Here is a 20,676-nt window from a genome sequence, read left to right as displayed (position 1 = left end):
ACATATGATTTTCGAAGCAATTTTAAAAGGTTTATTGAAAATCAGAAAATAGAACATTCCCTAATGCGAATGCTGTTAATAATAACAAATTGTTTTAAAAACTAAAAGTCTCACTATTTGTAATCTTTTAAAAATGATTACATGTATTTTAAAGTTATTTAAAAATATCTGGAATGCCATTATAAAATTTCGTGCAAAGTTCAGTCTAGACTAGACTTTCTTGAACAACAGTGAGATTTGTTCAATCTTACAGATAAATTAATATTTTTTCGTTAGTATTTGTCAAAGACAGAAGACAAAAAATGTGTCTAAAGTTGTTTAGACAGGACTTCCCTGGCACCTAAAGTCACTGGAAGCATTCAAATAAATTCAATGTATCAGAAAAAAAACCCACTAGTAGCTCGTTATTCCCGTAGGCCAAATATTGCACACAAACTTTTATAAAATAATTCAGATAAAAATCAAGGCAGATTCATAAATCACAAGTGCAATAATATGTGAATCACTTTGAAGGGACGTCATCACAATGTACAATCTAGACCATATTCGTAACATGCACGTAAAATTTAACGACAAAGTTTCCGAGATTCTAATAAAAATCGACACAAACAGGCGACGCTAGGGATTATTAAGCGTCGAGAAAACATGAAAATAACCAATCAGTACATAAATAAAAAATTCTATTACAACATATGCAACAGAAGCAAAATGGTTATTATTAGAAGGGTCAAACGATTTCATGACGTTCGACCTTCATTGTGATAGTCTTCTCATCCGAACACTCTTCTTGATTTAATTAGGTAGTAGTGCAATATAATTCCACACACGTTTTAAAGTGATCCTCTGAATCTGAACAACGATCTCATCTCCTATTTGTCACCATGTCGCCCCAGTTGGTCAATTGTTATTAAGTTTAAAGTAAATCTGTAACAATATTGGAAGGGGGCTTATCATTATTATTTTTATTATCATTATTAGGGCGACAGAAATGGAGTATTCTGATGAGACGATGTATTAATGGAAAACTCGGGTATGAAATTTACAAGAAAAAAAAACAACGGAATCTGCTTTTCACTTACACTTTCTGTGGCTCAAGTCCATATATTTCACAAGCCTTGGAATCTGTGAAAAATGCACGATATATGAATTTTTGTGACGTGTGCTGGATAAGCGCACGAGCGTATATGACAATTGACAGGTTGGGGCGACCTCTGGTGACAAATAGGAGATGAAATCGTTCTTCAGAGGCTGTGATCACTTTAAAATTTGTGGGTGAAACGAGTACGTTGCACTACTACCCTAATTAAATAACGAAGAGTATTCAGATGAGAAGACGTAGGACAATTAGAATGATAATTTGCATAAGTATATGTACAACCTTGAACGTTAACGTTATTAAATATTCACATCATTCAAAATATACAATTGAAATAGCTAAAAAACTACAACGTGATTTACAAATATTGTTTGAGTTGTCAATAGAATTTATCAATTGTGAGAAATTTTTCTTACGCTTGGCACTATATCAAATTTTAAAATAATAATCAATCACAAATTTTAATTATAGTTCAATGTCACTGTTAAATATGTCAATTCTGAGAACTAAAAGTCAAGTGTGATGGTAGTTCTACAAATTTCAAGCAAAATTTGTTGACACGAAGTTGATCAGCGTACCAAAAATTTGTTGTCTTCGCAAATTTGTTGCCAATAATAACCTTTCATCTCGTTTTGATTTATTGGTCAGTAATTTCATAAATGAAAAATTATGTATCTATTTTTATGTCTAACAAATTTATGTCGGTGAATAAAAGGTATCAAACCATTATTATATTGTACATTTCCATTTTTAGTTAACCTTAAGTGTGACAACAATATAAAATGAAACAATTATTGTAGAGCTTACTAAATCTGTAACTGATATGTTATTAACGAAATATAATACTTCCTTTTAAGTGTTACCCAATGTAATACGAGCAAGTTCAAACAACGATGAATATTTAAAAATTCTTCAAAGTTTAACTTCAAAGCCAACGAACTTCGTGAAAGATGCATAAAAAATCCGATCCAAACCACAAAAGGTAATAAAAATTCTTCACGCGTGTCTTCGTTTATCAGATTACTACGGAACAAAATTAAAATATCAAATAAAATCAATGCCGAAAGCTAATGTTAAAGGTTACATGTTCCTTTCAGAAATTCTCAGCGATGACAATAAATTAAATGTCTGCATGTTTTGAATTTTATCCGCCAGCTCTCCCACTGTATAAAAAAACCCATAAATATAAGAAAAGGACAAATCCGTGTGCAACAAATCAATAATTCTGTTCCACTGGAACTAATCGATTTTATGTTTTCAGGGTGGCACGCCTGTTTGAATGTAAATATTGACGACCGACGTGTTTATTGTGATGTTTATGTCCCATTACATCGTGTTACAACATGATTTATGATCATTGAATATGTTAGCTATTAAAAATAATCAAAAAGCTCAACTACTGCGCACGGTACCGACATGCAGTTTCAGTTTCCCCGTCAAAAAAGATCTATATTTCATTCTATTTAGATCAGCACAACTAGATGCTGAATTTGTCTTTAATTAATTACTTAAATTTATTTATAGCTTCGGTTGGTTGTTGCACGGAAAATACTTATTCCTCAGCCAAGAATGAAAGAAAATCGTGCAATAATATTTAAATTGTTCACTGTGTAAGCGTGGCCGAAGGTCAGGTACATAATTAAATTTATTTCCCATATAACAAGTGCTGAAGTGCCACAGACACCATAAAACACAAAAAGATCGGTATTTTAACAACAAGCGATATTATATTTTATTTATACTGGTTTTCCTGGTATCTATTTCAGGAATCTTCGACGTTCCTCATAACAGCAATGGAATTGTGTTATTTATGATGTAGCTTTTTGTGTTCTCTAGTTGTAATTCTAAGCTACGTTTTGAATTACGGTTACTTTGATGTATGTACGCATAGCGATTGCGAACGTGTGTAACGGGTTATTGAAAACTGCGACGACAGATTTTTGCAAAGTTATTTTATTTTATGTTACATAACATTATTCTTTATTGTTACAGAACAACATTATGTGGCGGCAGATTCAAACAGTTCATCGACAACCAAATCGTTCGTTCCTTGCAAAGTATGCGGTGACAAAGCTTCCGGCTACCATTATGGAGTGACGTCGTGCGAGGGCTGTAAGGTATACTTTTCATTATCTTTTTATCGAGTGGCGTAAAATTACAATCGGTGGCAGATCTTTGCGAAATTTACTGTCAAAATGACAAAGATATCGGATATCGGTAATTAGGAACGATGTGATTGTGGATTTGACTGTAGTTGTCCCAAAGATTTGACTCCGAGTGTAGATACCTTCATAACGTTTAATTTGTGTACATTACAGAAAAACTCACTTGTTTTATAAATCAGAAATTGAAATTTATAATTAGTTAATGATTAGTGAACGTGGAAAACATGTTCTGAAAATCTTTAACGTGTAAAATGTAAATAAATGTGGAGTAACATATTAGCAGTAAAATAATAAAATAATGGATAATTTCCGGTTTTCTCTATAATTCATTTTTGGCTTCATTTTTTTTAACTTGTGCATTGCATTAGCAACGAATGAATAATGAATTTTTTATTTCCGCTATGATTATTTTGTAAACAACGAGAAATACGAATCGCGCTAAAAATGCCATTCCAGTTATATGCCTACTATTAACCAACAAAATTTAGTTTTACGTTACGAGTGTAAGCTAAGGAAGTATTGTAATAGAGTCCATTGGGCAAATGAATACTTTCATGTTTTCTTAACGTTCCATGGCCTCTAGAGTACGAAAAAGTAGGTCTCCCGTTTGTCTGTCTGTCTGCCTGTGTCGATTTTTATTAGATACATATCTCCGAAATTACCAAAATTTGGTTAATAGTCCCCACCAACAATTTGATAATCTCCTCCCATTTTTTTTCAGTAAACACCATTTAAATTTTATAAAATAACATGCTGTTGTACTTGTGGTTAATGAAACCGCTTTGAGTTTTTACTCTAAAGATTGTACAAATTGTAAAAGATTGATGTTCATTGTCGTCCGATTACCAGCACTATTGCAGTCATGGCCACGTTTTCCACGTGGGGAATTCCTAATAACAATTACTACTTTTTCTAGGTTTTCCTCAGTTATACAAGTTCTGTCAGATGTTAAAATTGCTTTAAAAATTAAAAATTACTGTTCAACATCACAATTTTCGTGATGATCTTGATTAGATACAGGCGCGGATCCAGGGGGGGGGGGGGGGCAATGGATGCAATTGCCCTCTCCTGACACATGACCGAGGTACTTTATTTTGACCAATTTCAAAATTTTGAAATCGGATTTCATTTTGTAAATACAGTACAACCTCTATAATCCGAACTCACGATTATCTGAGCATCCAGTAATCCGAACAGAGGCTATTTGAAGTCGATGCCTCTTTAATCCGAACAAAAACTCTGCAATTCGAACTGAACTTGAAAACATGCATCTACTTCCAAAAATGACGCATGATTTTTCTGCATATGTTGTATGGAATATTTTGAAGTTTTTAAAAATTGCGATATTTTAGTGCACTGAATTAATTAACTAATTCTGGAAACAAGGATGAAGTTATCGAAGAAATGAGCCCCGAAATCTACAAGAGAAAGTATTTGGTTAAATTTCGAAAATCGTCGAAAAAGGGCCAAAATTTGCATGAGAAATTTCATTTTTGCAAAAGTTTCCTAAAAATTCTGAAAAAATTCAGGGATATATATCCAGACGTACTGATTCCAAAAATATATCATGTTTATGGCAACGGAGCAATATTTTCGGAAAATTCTCTGTGAAATTCGAGTTTTTAGAAATTTTTAAAAATTGCAATATTTTAACTGGACGCTTCTGGAAAAATGGTTTAATTTATCGAAGAAATGAAGCCAGAAGTGATTTCTGGGGCCCAAAATCTACAAGAAAATATATTTAGTTAAATTTCGAAAATCGTCGAGAATGGGTCGAAATTTGCATAATGGGGGTAATACGAATATATAATGGGAAATTTCATTTTTGAAAAATTCATCTAAAAATTCTGAAAAAATTCAGGGTATAGATCCCGGGGTGTTGATTCCAAAAAGAGTGTTTATGGTCACAGAGTAATATTTTTTTAGAATGTATCTATTATCCACTGTTGCTTAAGAATTCCTTAATTTTGTTTAATAAAATCTAGGTTTATTTCTTGAAGTTTGTTTTCAGTTGTGTATGAAGTTGTCATTCAATTCATTTTCAGATTTTTGGGAAAATCGCTGATCCGAACAAATCGTTAATCTGAACACACCTTTTTCCCAATTAATTAGGATTATCGAGGTTCTACTGTACACTATACGTGTAATGAAAAGAACCAAATGTCACCCATGGTATGTGAAAAAGAGTATACTAGCTAATATTTTATAATTTTTTTTGTTTAGAACGAACTTCCGGGAGATAGGTAAAATCGCACAAAAATGGGTTGGACTGTACTTCACACTAGAGGGAAATTCTGTCTAAATAATCTTAGACTTTTATTGTAACTTATAAGTTTTAATTTTCAAATACCTCATTTATTTTCGCCTTGAGATGCTTAAGATTAGCAAAGAATAAAACTGCCGGTATTTAAAATCCCTGACTTTTTAGTTCCCGAGCGTAAGCAGAGGAAATATTGAAATAGGATCCATCAGACGACTGCCTATTTTCACGTTTTTTGGACGTTTCACGACCCCTAGAATACGAAAAAAGTGGTCTCCCATTGCCGTCTATCTGTCGTCTGTGTAGATTTTTATTAGACCCATAATTTCCGAAACTGCTGAACTGATTGTTGTCAATTTTTGTATGTATATGAGAAATATCAACTAGATGATAAAACACAACGAAAATTTGGTCAATCACCCTAATTAAGAATTTGATGACATCATCTGAAAAGATTCTATGTTAAAATTATTTAAATGTTATACAATACTATATTTCTGTACGAATTGGCGTTGAGTTTTTCCCCTAGATATCCAAATTTTCCCAAAAAATCCAAATTGGATGATCATCCTTTCTACTAATATAAGCGGCAAATTAATTAGGTCTCCATAGAAGTAAGGAGACAATTCTGTACGTCTGTGACTCTTACTATCGATTTTTTTTTTTTATTAAGGAAATCTCATTTTCTCCTTAATTATAAAATGCTAAGAAATATTATTTTGCATTCAAAAATTTAAGCAAATTATCGTACAAGCAGAAACAATCGTAAATTATGACCTTCGGCCGTCTCCGGTTCCTGTTCTGAGTTAATGGTTTCTTGGAATAATGCGTTTGTATCAATGCAAAATTGAGTCCTCGAATGAGGAGCCGCATTTCACTGTTTCCTTTGATATTTCGATATGTATGGCCATGAATGACACCTTATTTAGATTTTTGCTCACACAGAATAATTAAAAAAATTCATGAATGAGGCAATTAAATAAAAAATGGCTTACCCAATTTTACAGAAAATTTAGGAATATATGTAGTACTGTTACTGTCAATATTACAAACAAATTATGTTAGAATGTACCTTTACTTTAGCCTCTAGCAGTTTCGGAGATTATCTGTCTGGTAAAAATTGACACAAATGACAACAAACAGACAGAGAAAAGGAAACGGGAGAGCAATTTTTTTATACTTTAGAGGTCATGAAACGTCGAGAAAACGTGAAAGGTGCCAGTTACCCCATGGACTTGATTACAATACTTCCGAGAATCTATCACCTAACCCACTCGATCGATAAACGAGATGTCGAGCAGATGAAACACATGAAAAATATTCCACAAATAAATTTCTATAAAGTAACTGTGATAAAAACACGGTAGATTCATAAAGCACGAGTACAAAACTATATGTTCTTTTATAAAATTTAGATTACTGACCTTTATACCTTTATTACGCAAATTGTGTTTGTGAATGATTAAATACATTTTGGTTAGCTTTTACAACCTATGCGATATTCCTAAAATACATATAAAATTTGTCAACAATCGGTCCAGTAGTTTCGGAGATTACCTATCTAATAAAGAAGAGGTCATGAAACGTTGAGAAAACATGAAAGTAGTCGTCGCCGGATGGAGCATATTACAATACTTTCTTAGATTACGCTCGAAAAGTAATAAAAATATTTTTACAACATTGGAAAATAGCATAATACAGTGTTATCGGAAAAAAAACTAAAACAAAGTGTTTCAAAAAATAAGTTATACAACATTTTGAGCATCATAGCTTAAAATTATTGTCTTCTATTCAAAGTTTTGTTTTGGGGGCAAAATAAAATTTAGTTTTTAATGGAACATCTTGTACATTTTTAGATGCCTTGATTAGTGTTTCTTTCAATGTTATTAGTATATTTTATTTTTTTAAATTTTGTTGTGACGTGGGCAAGTTATACTAATTTACTTAAAAAAAAAAATAAAGAAAATTCGGAAGTATCTTTAAAATTTCTGTAGCAATAATAATGTGCTATAGATGAAGAACGGCATGAGTTTTGTTGTAACATGATTGATAATGAAACAAAAATTATACAATTTGAATTTTTGCGAAAATATGGATGCCTCGGGTAAACAACCAAGGCAGATCCATAAACTACAAGTACAGGAGTATTTTATAAAATTGAAATAGTTTTTCCCATTCATAAATTTGAGGTGGCATTTAGGTTACATTTCGCCGCCTGCACGCTCCATTAATTTCGAAAATTACTTGTTTAATAAAATCACAAAGGGGCAGGCGACAGATGACATTCAGGCGGAAACAAGGGATTTATTTTTGCATATGCTAAGAGCTATGAAACCTTAACAAAACATTTTCAGTCATTCGTCAAATGGATTGTATTACAGTACAATACAGTTCTATTGTTAGAATGTCATAATACCATAAATAACAGATTTAAAATTAACAAAGCAAAACACAGTCAGCTCTGTAGAAACATTAATGGACATCCATTCGTAACTATGAAACCGCATTTATTGAATGCATCTATAGAGTGTGATTCTGCCTTTATTTCCACTATATTGATAAGTGCACAGTACTTCCGCAATTTGAAATATTTAATCCGAGATAGAATAGGAAGCAATAATAGTGTTATTAGAGTAATATGAATAAACTGTATTTGGACTCTGAATTAATTTTTAACTCTGACTCAATTTAGCGATGATTCCTATAATAGAATTATCTTTTCATTAGCTTCTCTAGAAATAGCCTAATCTAAAATTTGAACACACTTGCCGTAAAAAGCGTTTTTAGCGTAGTTTAAAACAGTCAAAAGATACTAATCAAATCACACAGTGTTGATAGTTCCCAATTTAAACGAAAATTTACAATTCAAATATAGCCGATTTACATACTCGCATATGAATAAAAACCAGAGTAAGACTTATTTCCATCAATTAATCACCATCAAGCCGGTCATTTCTCTTCTAATCTTCCATACGTTACGTTATGACAACGTCGTTATTTTCCTGACGATTACTCCATTATCAATACGTTCCGTGCACGTCCTCCCACACTCTACCATCTTGTCGTACAATTCGCAAGTAATGAGCCAAAGCTAATGGTAATTTAATTGGTTTCCGATGTGCATATTGTGGATTTCTCTTCTCCTCTCCAGCACCCAGTCTGCATTTTTGAGCATTGCCTCAAATGGGATTAATTAATAGCGGCCCCACCTAAAGCGTGTTACACAGGTTAACCAGTTTAGAGTAATGATTTAATCAAAACAACGTACCGTAACGGTCCACGATCAGCATTCGTAATGAGTTCTTTTTCAGTAATTAGCACAAGCAATATGCGTAAGGGTATAATTACGGGTGCTAAGTTGTGCTCACAGGCATGTGTACAACGCACATACATCAAATTATGGAGGTGTCTACGACCCACGGCCTTGTGTGGTCTGATGAGAAGGAATATAAAAAATTGTTCTAAAGGTATTTAGACGAAACTTCTCTAGCCCTTGAAGTACAACGAAACCGAGATTATTTGATAAATTGTACGTACAATTTGAGTTTGCGATTATTTTTATGTTACCCCTGTTAGTTAAAATAAAGATATGTGTAGACTGTTAAACTATTATATTAATAAAAAATTGGTTGCAGGTTATCTATTTCTACAAAACTTTCCTCGCCCCTGAAGTGCAGCCCAACAAACTCCGCTTCTTTGAAACATTATAAATTTTTTGCGATTTTTGTTTTTTGTTAACCTGAGGTATAAACTAAAAACCAGTGGCGTAAATATCACCTCCACAGCTTTTTTGACCTGAATTCTTTAATTTTTCATTTTTTTTTTTATTCTTCAGCTTTTTCGACTTTGCAAGTTTAAATTTTTCAGTTTTTACAACTATTGTTTCAGTTTTTAGATTTTGCAATTTTTCAATTTGCGTTAGTCGAGTTTTCAATTTTTAATGTTTCAATTATTCGATTTTTCAGTGTTTCGATTTTTTTTTATTTAATTTTTTTTAATTTTTCGTTGCTTAAATTTTTCTATTTGTAATTTTCCAATTTTTCATTTTTTTGTTTCTTCGATTTTACGATATGCATCTCTTCGAGTTTTCATTTGTAAATTTTTCGGTTTTTCGATTTTCTAACTTTTGGATGATTCAATTTTTTGGTTTTGCAATTTCACGAGTTTTCAATTTTTAATTTTTCAATTTTTAGATTTTTAGATTTTTATTTCTTCGATTTTTCGATTTGCAACTTTTCGTTTCAATTTTATATTTTCTTTATTTTTTTTACAATTTTTCCATTTTTCAGTGATCCGATTTTATAATTTTTTTGTTTTTCCAATTTCAATTTTTAATTTTCCATTTTACTGCCTTGCAATTTTTCGTTTCGGATTTTTAATTTCTTTATGTTTTCAATTATTCAATTTTTCGACTTTCAATGTTACAGTTTTTCGACTTCACAATTTTGAAGATTCTATAATTTTTGGACTTTGCAATTTTTGGGTTTCTCAATTTTTCGATTCGATTCGTTTATTTTTTCTTTTCAATTCTTCGATTCATTAATATTTTTCGATTTTTAAGCTTCCTGACTTTTAGTTTTTCAATGTTTTAATTTTTCGTTTCTTCAGTTCTTCGATTTACAATTTTTTGATTTTCCACTTTTTCGATTATGCAGTTTCTTGTTTTTTCTGCTTGCTTAATTTTTCGATATTTCAGTTTTGCGATTTTTTCAACTTTTTAAAATTTCTCGAGTTTTCAATTTTTTATTTTTCAATTTTTCTATTCTTTAATTTTTCATTTACTCTATTTTTTTAATTTTTCGATTTTTCGGTGCTCTGATTTTATCATTTTTCGTTTTTTAAATTTTACATTTTTCAGTTTCTCCATTTTACAATATTTCGTTTCTTCAATTTTTGATTTCCAAGTTTTCTAGTTTTCATTTTTAAGTAGGTCTGTATTATAATTTTAGAAATTTTTCACCTTTTCAATATTACGATTTTAGAATTTTTCCATTTCTCGATTATTTGATTCTAAAACTTATTTATTTATACGATTTTATCGATTTGTCAATGTTACATTTCTACAACTTTACAATTTTGACGATTCTATAATTTATCGATTTTGCAATTTTTCGATTCGATTCGTTTTTTTTTTCTTTCCAATTTTTCGATTTTTAATCTTCCCGATTTTTAGTTTTTCAGTGTTTCAATTTTTTGTTTCTTCAGTACTTTGATTTGTAATTTTTCGATTTTCCTCTTTTTCGATTTTGCAGTTTCCCGTTTTATCTGCTTGTTTAGTTTTTCGATTTTTAATTTGTCGTATTTTCATTTTTACGATTTTTTCAACTTTTCGAATCAATGGAAAAATTGTAAAATTGAAACATCAAAAATGAAATTACGAAAATGTATAAAATGCAAACTTTGAAAAATCTAAAAATTGGAAATTAAGTACTTGAAAAACTGAAGAAACGAAAAACTGAAAAATCGAAAGATTAAAAATTAAGAAACTTCAAAATATAAAAGGAGCAAATCTAATTTAAAAAATCGAAAAATTGGTTAATTGAGAAATCCAAAATTTGCAAAATTGAAAAATTTAGAAATTGGGAAATTGAGGAATTGAAAAATCAAGGATTGAAAATTTTTAGAATTGTATAAAAGAAAATGATAAAATCCAAAGAAACAATGAAAAATAAAGAAAATGAAAAAAACGAAAAATTGTGATACAAAATGGAGTAAATGAAAATTAAAAGTTCGGGAAAATGAAAAATAAAAACCAAGAACCTTAAAAATTGAGAACCGAAAAATTGAAAAATCAAAAAATTAAAAATTGAGAAACTGAAAAATTCAAAAATGAAAAATTGAAATATCCGAAGATTGATAAATTGAAAAATTGCAAATCGAGAAATTGAAGAAACAAAAAACTAAAAAATTTGAAAGGCAAGAAATTGAAAATTTGAAGAAATTAAAATTGCAAAAAACGAAAAATCATTAAACCGAAACATTGAAAAATGGTAAAAATGAAAAATTAAATTACCTTAAATGAAAAAATTAAAAATTGTGATATCAAAAAATTGGTCAAAGGTAAATAAATGTAGATTTTTCGAAAAACTATAAGGTTTTATTTTGTGAATTTTATTTTTTATACCGTATAAGTTAAAATAAAGATATGTATGTAATATTAAAGTAAATGTAAAGAAGCGTGCTATGTATTTGTTTCAAGTGAGTTTTTCCATTGCAAAATTTTGTGATAATTTCGTCAACATTTTTTAATATTACTAATTATTATTAATAATAGTACTGTATTTACAACTTTTCGGGAAAATGGACTAAGTCCTTCTTGATTTAATCAATACAATAAACTGCTTCATTCATTAATTTTTTTGAGTCATCTTGTATAAGTAATTCTAAAAACTACATTGATAAACCACATGTATAGAGTCATAATATTTTGCATAGTTTGCAGTTGTTGGTAGGAATGATTTGTCAATTTTTAGTTGGCGTGCTATCATCTAAATGACAAAATCCTAATATACATACCAAATTTGACAACAATCGGTCCAGTAGTTTGGAAGATTATCTGTGTAATAAAAATCCCGACGGACGGCAGACATACAGACAAACGGAATCCAGAGACCTATTTATTCGTGCTCTAGGAGTCATGAAAGGTCGAGAAAACACAAGAGTAGGGAGTCAGCTGATGGACTCGATTCAATACTTCCTTACGCTCGGGAAGTAAAACAGATACGTGTAGACTGTTAAACTTAATCAAAATTTTGTAATGACGACATCAACTTTTTGGCAAGGCCAGATTAATAGATATACATACTATAATAATAATAGTTGATTTCTTCTTAGAGTATTGATACAGCAAAATTTTCAGATGACATAATTAAGTTTTGAGAGGGAGAGGACATCAACAGCACTCGGTCTAAAAAAATCGCCAACAGACAGATAAACGACAGACAGACGGAAACTGGAGACCTACTTTTATATAATCTAGGAGTCATAAAACGTCGATCGAACGCTACAAACAAAATGATTTATTTTGTCTACATTATTTTTTTAATTGACAAAATTAATAACAATAGCAAAAATTATCTGACGAATTACAAATAAACGATATTGTTTCAATAATGATACATTACCTACATTTTTTATATACTTAATGTAGAGGTCACGTTTGACTGCGTTTAACTCACATTTGCCTGAAAAATTGGCGGAATTAAACCACAGCGATCAATCCTTCTCAAATTAATAAATGATTTAATTAATTTTCATGGCTATTACCTTCAGAATAAACATCATTAATAGTAGTGCCAAAAACTAATTATAGTTCTGTGAGCACAGAAAGACAAAGTTATGAGAATTTATACCTAGTTTTGTTTTATATTGCTTTAGTGTGCACGTGTTTAAAACGTCCCGTTTTTAGTATATAGCCTTTCAGATTTAGTCATTACAATATTTCATGTTTCGCTCACATGACCAAGTAGGGCGTTTAGTAAAGTGTTTAGTTAGTAACTAGATTTTCATCGTCGTAAGTGTCTGCAAACGAACCGTAGCGTCAGCTACATGATTAAGACAAAAACTTCCAGCTCTTAACATTGTGTTAATAGGGACAATTCAAGTAGCCCTTCAGAAGTTGTATTACAACTGGCATCTCATGCTGCTGCGCGAAAACTTACGAAAACTCTTTATAGTAGTGGGTACTCAAATTGAGCAATTTTCTTCGTTTATTCGGCAAAAGGTAATTGACCAGCGAAATGTAGAAAATCTTATAGAAGAATTGAAAACAATTTGTTATAAGTATAATTAAACAACGCATTTAAAATATGGAGATAGTATACACACTGCATGAAAAGAACCATAATATATATAAGACAGGTTTTTTGTTCTACAATTTAATTTTGAAACTGAAAAACCGAATTCTCTGAAATCTTGCAAACCTTTAAAAGTTATCATAAGTATGGTCAATTTTTAATCAAAATGTACCTATGTGTTTATCGGCTCCAAAAAACTGATTTTATATACGGTGACACAAAAAATGTTATCATTAAAAAGCTCAATTTGTTGCACTCTACTTCGGAGGCGAAGGAAGTTGTGTCTTATAACATGAAGCCAATTTTTTTCGACTACGTAGTTTCGTCAATTTAAGCTGCAAACAATCGATCAAAACGGTGCGCAGTGCGAAGGTGTCGCAGCCGGTCTTGTAAAAGATGTAAAAGAGATGTCGTCTTTAATATCATAAAGTGTAAATATTGTGAAAGTTCTTTTCATTCAAGTTGTGCAAAGCTTGTTAGTGGAGTTCAAGTGATTAACAGCCAAACGCGCATATGTTGTCAAACTATTCAGAATTTGGACACACGTCATACCAATGTTGATGACAAATTTTGAGACGCGGTTAATGAAGTTGTTAAGAATAACCTGATGGTGAACCCTATCCTATGTTACACCTTAAACCAAAAAGATCGACATATTTGTGAACTATTATCCATTCACGATCTTTACATAGTAAAGTAGACTTTGATATTGTTTCTTTAAGTTGGATAAACTGATTTGATGATTTAGTTTTTTGTCTATCAGTAGTCTGATTGACATTAGCTTTGAGCTGGATTGCCACTTTTCTACTTCATTTATTAGATCAGAATTATTAGACGCAATTTTTTAATCAAGCAAACAAATGTTTTAATTTTGTCAGCATAGATAATAATTTGTCATTGTGACAGATTCACAGATCATTGCGACATTATTTAAAAAGAAAATTCCTAAAATAGTTTTACTACAAAAAAAATTGCAATAAAAAGATGCTTTTTGCAGTTTCGAAAAGACAGGCTCGATCTTTCTTTCGAAGAAGTAACTATGAGGGTCTCGAACATATTTTCTGTAATGTAAAAATACGCTGTAATTTTTTTTTTTTTTCTCATAGGTGGAAACATCAACTGTGGCGAAAATTTTATCAACAGGGGACCAAAATTTAAAAACATCACTATCTGACAAGCGAAAACCAACGGATTTATTACAAATTATATGTTTCGAAAAGACCTGCAACGACAAATTTGACAAATTAATGAAAAAAACGAATATTTCACTGTATGTAGATACTTACTCTTTTGGCATATTCTAGAGAACAGTTGGAATTTAAAGGGAGGCGAACCACATTATACAAAATTCTTAAGTCAATGAGTTATAAACACAGGGAAGTAAATGGTCGCAAAATTCTATGTGAACAAAAACATGTCGTTGCAGCCAAAATTACTTTTTTGAGAACATATTTACAGTTTCTAAATTCTTGTGAAAATTTGACTTTCGTGTATATGGATGAAACATGGATCATTCAAAATGGTTTGTCCATTCGTCGCTGGGTGCACGATACTGATCTAAAAAGCAATCCCACCAAAATTAAAAGTGATGGATCAAGGTTTACTATTCTCCACGCGGGTTGTTCAACGGGGTTTTGGATGTTTGTAACAATTTTTTTAATTCAAAAAATAACCATAGAGACTATCATAAAACGATGGACGGGACAATTTTTCAAAATCGGGTGGTTAATCAGCTCATTCCTGCTTTGGCAAAGTTGAACCAAAAATGTGTGGTGGTTTTAGACAATGCACCGTATCATTCGGTTCAGTTGGATAAACGACCCACTTTTTGTAGTAAAAAATGTGAAATGCAGGAATCGCTCTTTAAACATAGTGTTGAATTTGACAAAAAAATTTCGAAGAAACAGTTGTGGGATTTAATAAAACACTTCAGAAACAATAGAAAAAAAATATATTTGGTAGACGAGACATTAAGAGAAAGTGGCCATGAAGTTCTTAGATTACCTCCGTACCATTGTCAATATAATCCAATTGAAATGGCGTGGAGATTTTGTAAGAACTATTACAACAAGCATATAAATTCTCAACCTTCATTAAAAAATAGGGTGGAGAATTTATGGCTTGAGGCGCTTTTTAAATGTACTCCAACCATGTGGCAAAATTTTTGTAAACATTGTGAAAAACTTATTTTGGCAGATTGGGAAAAAAATATGGGAAATCTTTGGTACGAATCTATACCTCCTTTCATTATTACGCTAGATGAATCTGATTCAGAATCTGAATTTGAAAATGACGGTGATGATACAGATTTTCATAGCGAAATAATGTAAATGGAGTGAATTGTAGCTTGTCGGGGGGTGATATTTTTACGCATCTTTCGTTCTAAATTTACCAAGGTAGTATGTGAAAAACTACCTGACGTACAACAAAATAAGTATAATTTTAGTTAGATCATCCACGTTGTTACTTTGCACCAAATTCTAAGCATTTTCATTTTTTTTTTGTAACTCTTCATGGACCTGGAGAAGGCATATAGTAACGTTCTTATTAATAAGCGTTTGGAAGTACTTAGTAAAAGCAAATAAAGAGCACTTACGTAAGCATTAGTAATAGCTACATAGATAAATCATTCAATTTAAGGCCGGAAAAATGTTTCAGAAGAGCTAAACCCATCAAAGCACTAGAGCAAGGTTGTTGTCTTTTACCAACCCTTTTAGTAATCTTAGAAAAGTGAAAAAAGAAGTTGGAAGATATGGAAATAGGCTGTTCACAAAGGTCGAAATTTCCATTTCTAAGAAGAGTGGGCGAGCAGAACGAACTGATGATTGAGAATTAAAGATGAGATGCTAAATGTGGCATGCGACAATAGTCGTATGTAGAACCCCATTCATATAAAAACAATATTTAAGTGAAATTTTAGTGTTTGTTCCTTACATATGAAATAAACACTTACAAAAAGCCGAATAACTCTTTTAAATAGCGTAAAATTTTATGCTTTCTAAGAAATGGATACCGTTAACTTGGTCATTGCTACTGAAAACTGAAACTATCGGCAACAATGTTTATATTTTTGGCATATTTTTTAACCCTTAATTTAATAAAACATAACCAAACGAAAAAAGTTCAGGGAATTTTTATTCTTCTGCATCGAATACCAACAAACTCACTAGATTTTCATGGCCAACCCTACTATATAAAGATCGTGAACGGATAATACGTGAAAAAATTTCATCGTTAAACGCGCAGGTTACAAAGAAAAAATGCACACAGATTACGAATCGTCTCAACTCGGTCGAAGTAAAAATTGGAAAAAAGTACAGGAAAACTTCTATATTGCTGTAAGCAGTTGGAATGGGCGCATCGACCAGTGAAATATATTAGACAATGTAATACATTTGGTGGATCTATTATTTATACAGCTAATTACTTACACTCACAAGTAGAAAAAGTACCTCCACTTGATTAACCAAACTCAGATCAATTCTTTGAACATTATGAATATTTGTAGAGAAGCTGCTAGTGATTCCAAAATGTTTTGTTTAAAACTTGCAAAAGTTTTACAGTTTACTTGTGGAAAGTTTAAATATCAAGTTATAACGAGTGATTTAAATGTTGATAAAATGATTCGGAACAATATAAAATTTTATGTGAGATATCTATTTTTAGCATTTGGATTTACTTCGCTAGTAAACCAAGCTACACATATTGCTGCATACGGCACTAAAGTCACCAGTAGTTCATTTGATTACATAAAAACAAATATTGCAGACAATGTCTAAGTAGAAAATTATGGTGTGTAAAATTTCAAGCAAGGTTTACTAAACAAAATTTTGACATAATATCATCAAGTTTTTGAAAGGGATGAACAGATAAATTCTTTAGCGATTTACCGTATCCACGGTATCAGTTTCAGAAATTAAAATATAGTTTATATAAGAAACTGAAGTTGATTAATTGACTATACTTCAGGGGCAAGGGAGCTTCTGTTTAAACAACCTTAAAGCCTTCTTATGAACAAAAAGTTTTAAAGCTCAAGGATTAAATAAAATACTACTTTTGACAAATAAGGAAAAATAAACTTGAAATATGCTCTACTTTACAATTAAAAGTTATATATGCCACCGGTATCGCATTAATTACTATTATTGTATATACAGCAAGTAAAAATAAACACAAAATACACACCAGTACACATCACATGATTTTTTTTTATGATTATTCAACCGCTTCATCATCAATTAGTCAACAAAGACAGATATTTCTAAATTTGTTTATTCAATCAAAGGTCGTTTGAATCGTTTTTAATTTTCGGAAAGCTATTTATTAATCATCGTGTACCGCAAATCAAAACAGTTAGACGCATTTCTAAATTACCTGATACAAAAAGTCGACGATTTTGTGTTAGTAATACTTTTTCAGTGTATTGTATTACTTTAAAGAATGAAATTTACATTGGCACTCAGTTAGCAGCGTTTAAAGCTTCAAGCAATGCATATGTCTCATGTGGGTGGAAAATTTATCTCTGTTTTCGGGAAAGAGGGTAAATTGGTCCCACACAATTTAGCACAGATTCTTGTCAGTCGAAAAAAAGTGTTATTTTTTTATTTTAATCTTTTGGCAGTAATGTGACGATATCACTTTTATCACCCGTCCAAAACATTTTTTAAAATTAAGAATTTTCAAACTATATGTACATACAGGTGTTTTTTTTTTATATTTGAAACAACCGTTGCAACTTTGTTTTAAAGATAAACCTGTAGTTCTTTGGGCAGATTTGTATCATTTTAAAATACCAACCTGTCTAAGCACATCTTCTTATTATCACTTCCGGTAGACTCCAAAATGACATCAACTTCATTTTTTAAAATGGGGCACTCGGTATATTTTCTATAAATGGAAAGCTCTCTTATTTTCAAAAATCGATTAGAAATAATATTAAAATTAGTAATTAAAAAGTTATTCAGTAAAATAAATCAAAAACTATCTATTTAATTCAAATCTAATTACTTGAAAAATAAGTGTTTGATATGTCAGTTTGTCATTTATAACAAACAGGTTAGTATTTATAGAGCTTTATCATTGTTGTAATCACTCAAAAGGAGTTCTGAAAAATTTCAATATTGTATGAGAAATGCAACAAAAGCGTGAATCACAGTTACCACAAGTTCAACGAATTATACCCGAATAAAAAAAATTGTATCGGAGATATTTGAAACAAATTATTATTGATAAAATTGTGTCGGAGATATTTGAAACAAATTATTGATAATTTAAGAAATAGAGGTCAGTTTACACTAAAAAAACGAAAATTCGTAAATATAACCGAAGATGGCATGGTGCGCAATATTTTGTTAGCTCTTGTTGAAAATAGAGACAAGATTCAGACAAGGGGAAACCACAGAGTTTGGAAAGTTAATGTATAGTAAATAATACCATAATTGGACAATACTTTTTTGATATCAACCTGAATGGCGAGCAATATCTACGTATTCTGCGGCAAACGGAAGATTATTTAGATACATTAATTAAAACATGTATTAAAAAATATACTGGGTGTACTACAAAATAAAGTTTTGTGTAATTTCCGATGTTACCGAAAACGAGACTTAAATAATGTGTTTGTGTTTACCATTAAATAGATCTTCTATTACGACACAAATTTGTCCAAAGAGCAAAGGAGATATCTTCAAAAAATAAAAAGCTTCGATTTTTCAGGTTTTTGATTTTTCGATTTGTTGATGTTTTGATTGCTCAATTTTTTAAATTTTCGATTTTTCGCCTTCACGATTTTAGATCATCACATTTTATACCAATATACGAGCACTGGTTTGTGAAGGACGCCGGGGCTCGAATATTTTAGAATACAGTAATGTTGCGCCCGTGTATATTTAATAATGATAAAATAAAAATTGTCATAATAACATCGACTTACCCAAAATAATATTCAGTTTTGCTGCATTGTAGCTTAATTAATAATTTTAATCGCTTTCTCTGTTTTGAGGAGACAATTTGCTGGATGCTTATTTGTCGCATTCTTTCGATGTATAAACATAAACAATTGAAATTAAGCATGTACTGATAATATATTTTTAGTTCAGAGGCGAGGGAAGATCTGTCTAAATAACTTTAGACCAATTGTTTGCGTTTAAGAGAGAAAGTTTTACTTTTAACAAATTTCGAGGATCCGTGGAGTTCTTTATTTGGAAAGAATTTTACAGAATCTTAGGGGCTCTTAGCGTCTTTTTTCTAAATATGTGATGTTTCGTTTTTGAAGGAGAAATCAAAATATTATCAAAACTGATCAATTGAAAAATCAAGAATTTTAAAAATCTAAAAAATCCAAAAATTCAAAAATTAAAATATTGAATAAATAAAAATGTTGAAAAATGTAATATTATAAAGCTCGCAAAATTCTGAAAAATCGAGTAAGTAAAAAACCAAAAAAAAAAAAACAGAAACTCGAAAAATTTAAAAATCGAAATCTTGAAAAATCTCAAAACTTAAACAGAGAAAAAAGAGAGAAATGATTTATCGTAAAACTGAGAAATCGAGAAATCGAAATCGAAAAGTTGAAAAAACGGAAAATCGAAACATCAAAAGATCGATAAGTGGAGAAGTCGAAAAATCGAAAATTGAGATATCCAAATAGCCAAAGATCTAAAAATGGGAAAATTTAAACTTAAAAATGAATTGAAAAATCTAAAAATCTAAAAATGAGAAGGCAAATATAGAAAGATTGAGAAATCGGAACACCAAAAAAGTGAAAAATTTAAAAATTCGAAAAATTGAAAATTTACAAAATCGAGAAATCAAAACATCAACGAATCGAAGAATTAAAAAAATTGAAAAATCGAAATATGTAAGATTTAAAAAGTCACAAAATTTTCAAAAATCGAATGAACAAAAAATCAAAGAAACAGAAAGTCGAAAAATCTAAAAATTAAAAATCGAAATACATATTGAAAAATCCTAAAACTTAAACATTGAAAATATGAGAAATCGGGAAATCGGTAAGGCGAAAAATCGAAAAGTCGAAAAGTTAAAAAAAACACTAATCGAGAAATTGAGAAATCGAAAAATCAAAAAATTTAGAAACGCCAAAAAATGAAAAATTGAAAAATCGAAAAATTTAAATACATACATAGCTAAATCCCAAAACTTAAACGCTGAAAAAATGGAAAAGTGAAAAATCGAAAAGATGAATTATCGAAAAACTGAAAAATCCAGAAATCGAACATCAAAAGATTAAGAAATGGAAGTGGATAAAAATCAAAAAATGGGAAAATTCAAAATTGAAAAATTTTAACTTAAAAAAACCGATAAACCGAAGAAGTGTAAAATCGAAATATCGAAAAACTG

General features: G+C 30.5%; 1 protein-coding gene across 1 annotated transcript in view; it reads left to right on the top strand.

Moving 5' to 3' along the window:
• LOC135128019 (ecdysone-induced protein 78C) overlaps positions 1 to 20,676 on the top strand; it is a 111,098-nt gene that overhangs the window by 52,961 nt on the left and 37,461 nt on the right. Inside the window, exon 2 of the mRNA XM_064054810.1 lies at positions 3,089 to 3,213. Coding sequence (XP_063910880.1) covers positions 3,089 to 3,213 — 125 coding nt within the window. The remainder of the gene's footprint in view (positions 1 to 3,088; positions 3,214 to 20,676) is intronic.

Source organism: Zophobas morio, unplaced genomic scaffold (assembly GCF_036711695.1).
Source record: "Zophobas morio isolate AGI-343-1 ecotype UQ-CSIRO unplaced genomic scaffold, CSIRO_AGI_Zmor_V1 ptg000012l, whole genome shotgun sequence".
Classification (NCBI taxonomy): Eukaryota; Metazoa; Arthropoda; class Insecta; order Coleoptera; family Tenebrionidae; genus Zophobas; species Zophobas morio.
Note: the sequence above shows the minus strand (reverse complement) of the source record. Positions and strands in the feature narration are given on the sequence as shown.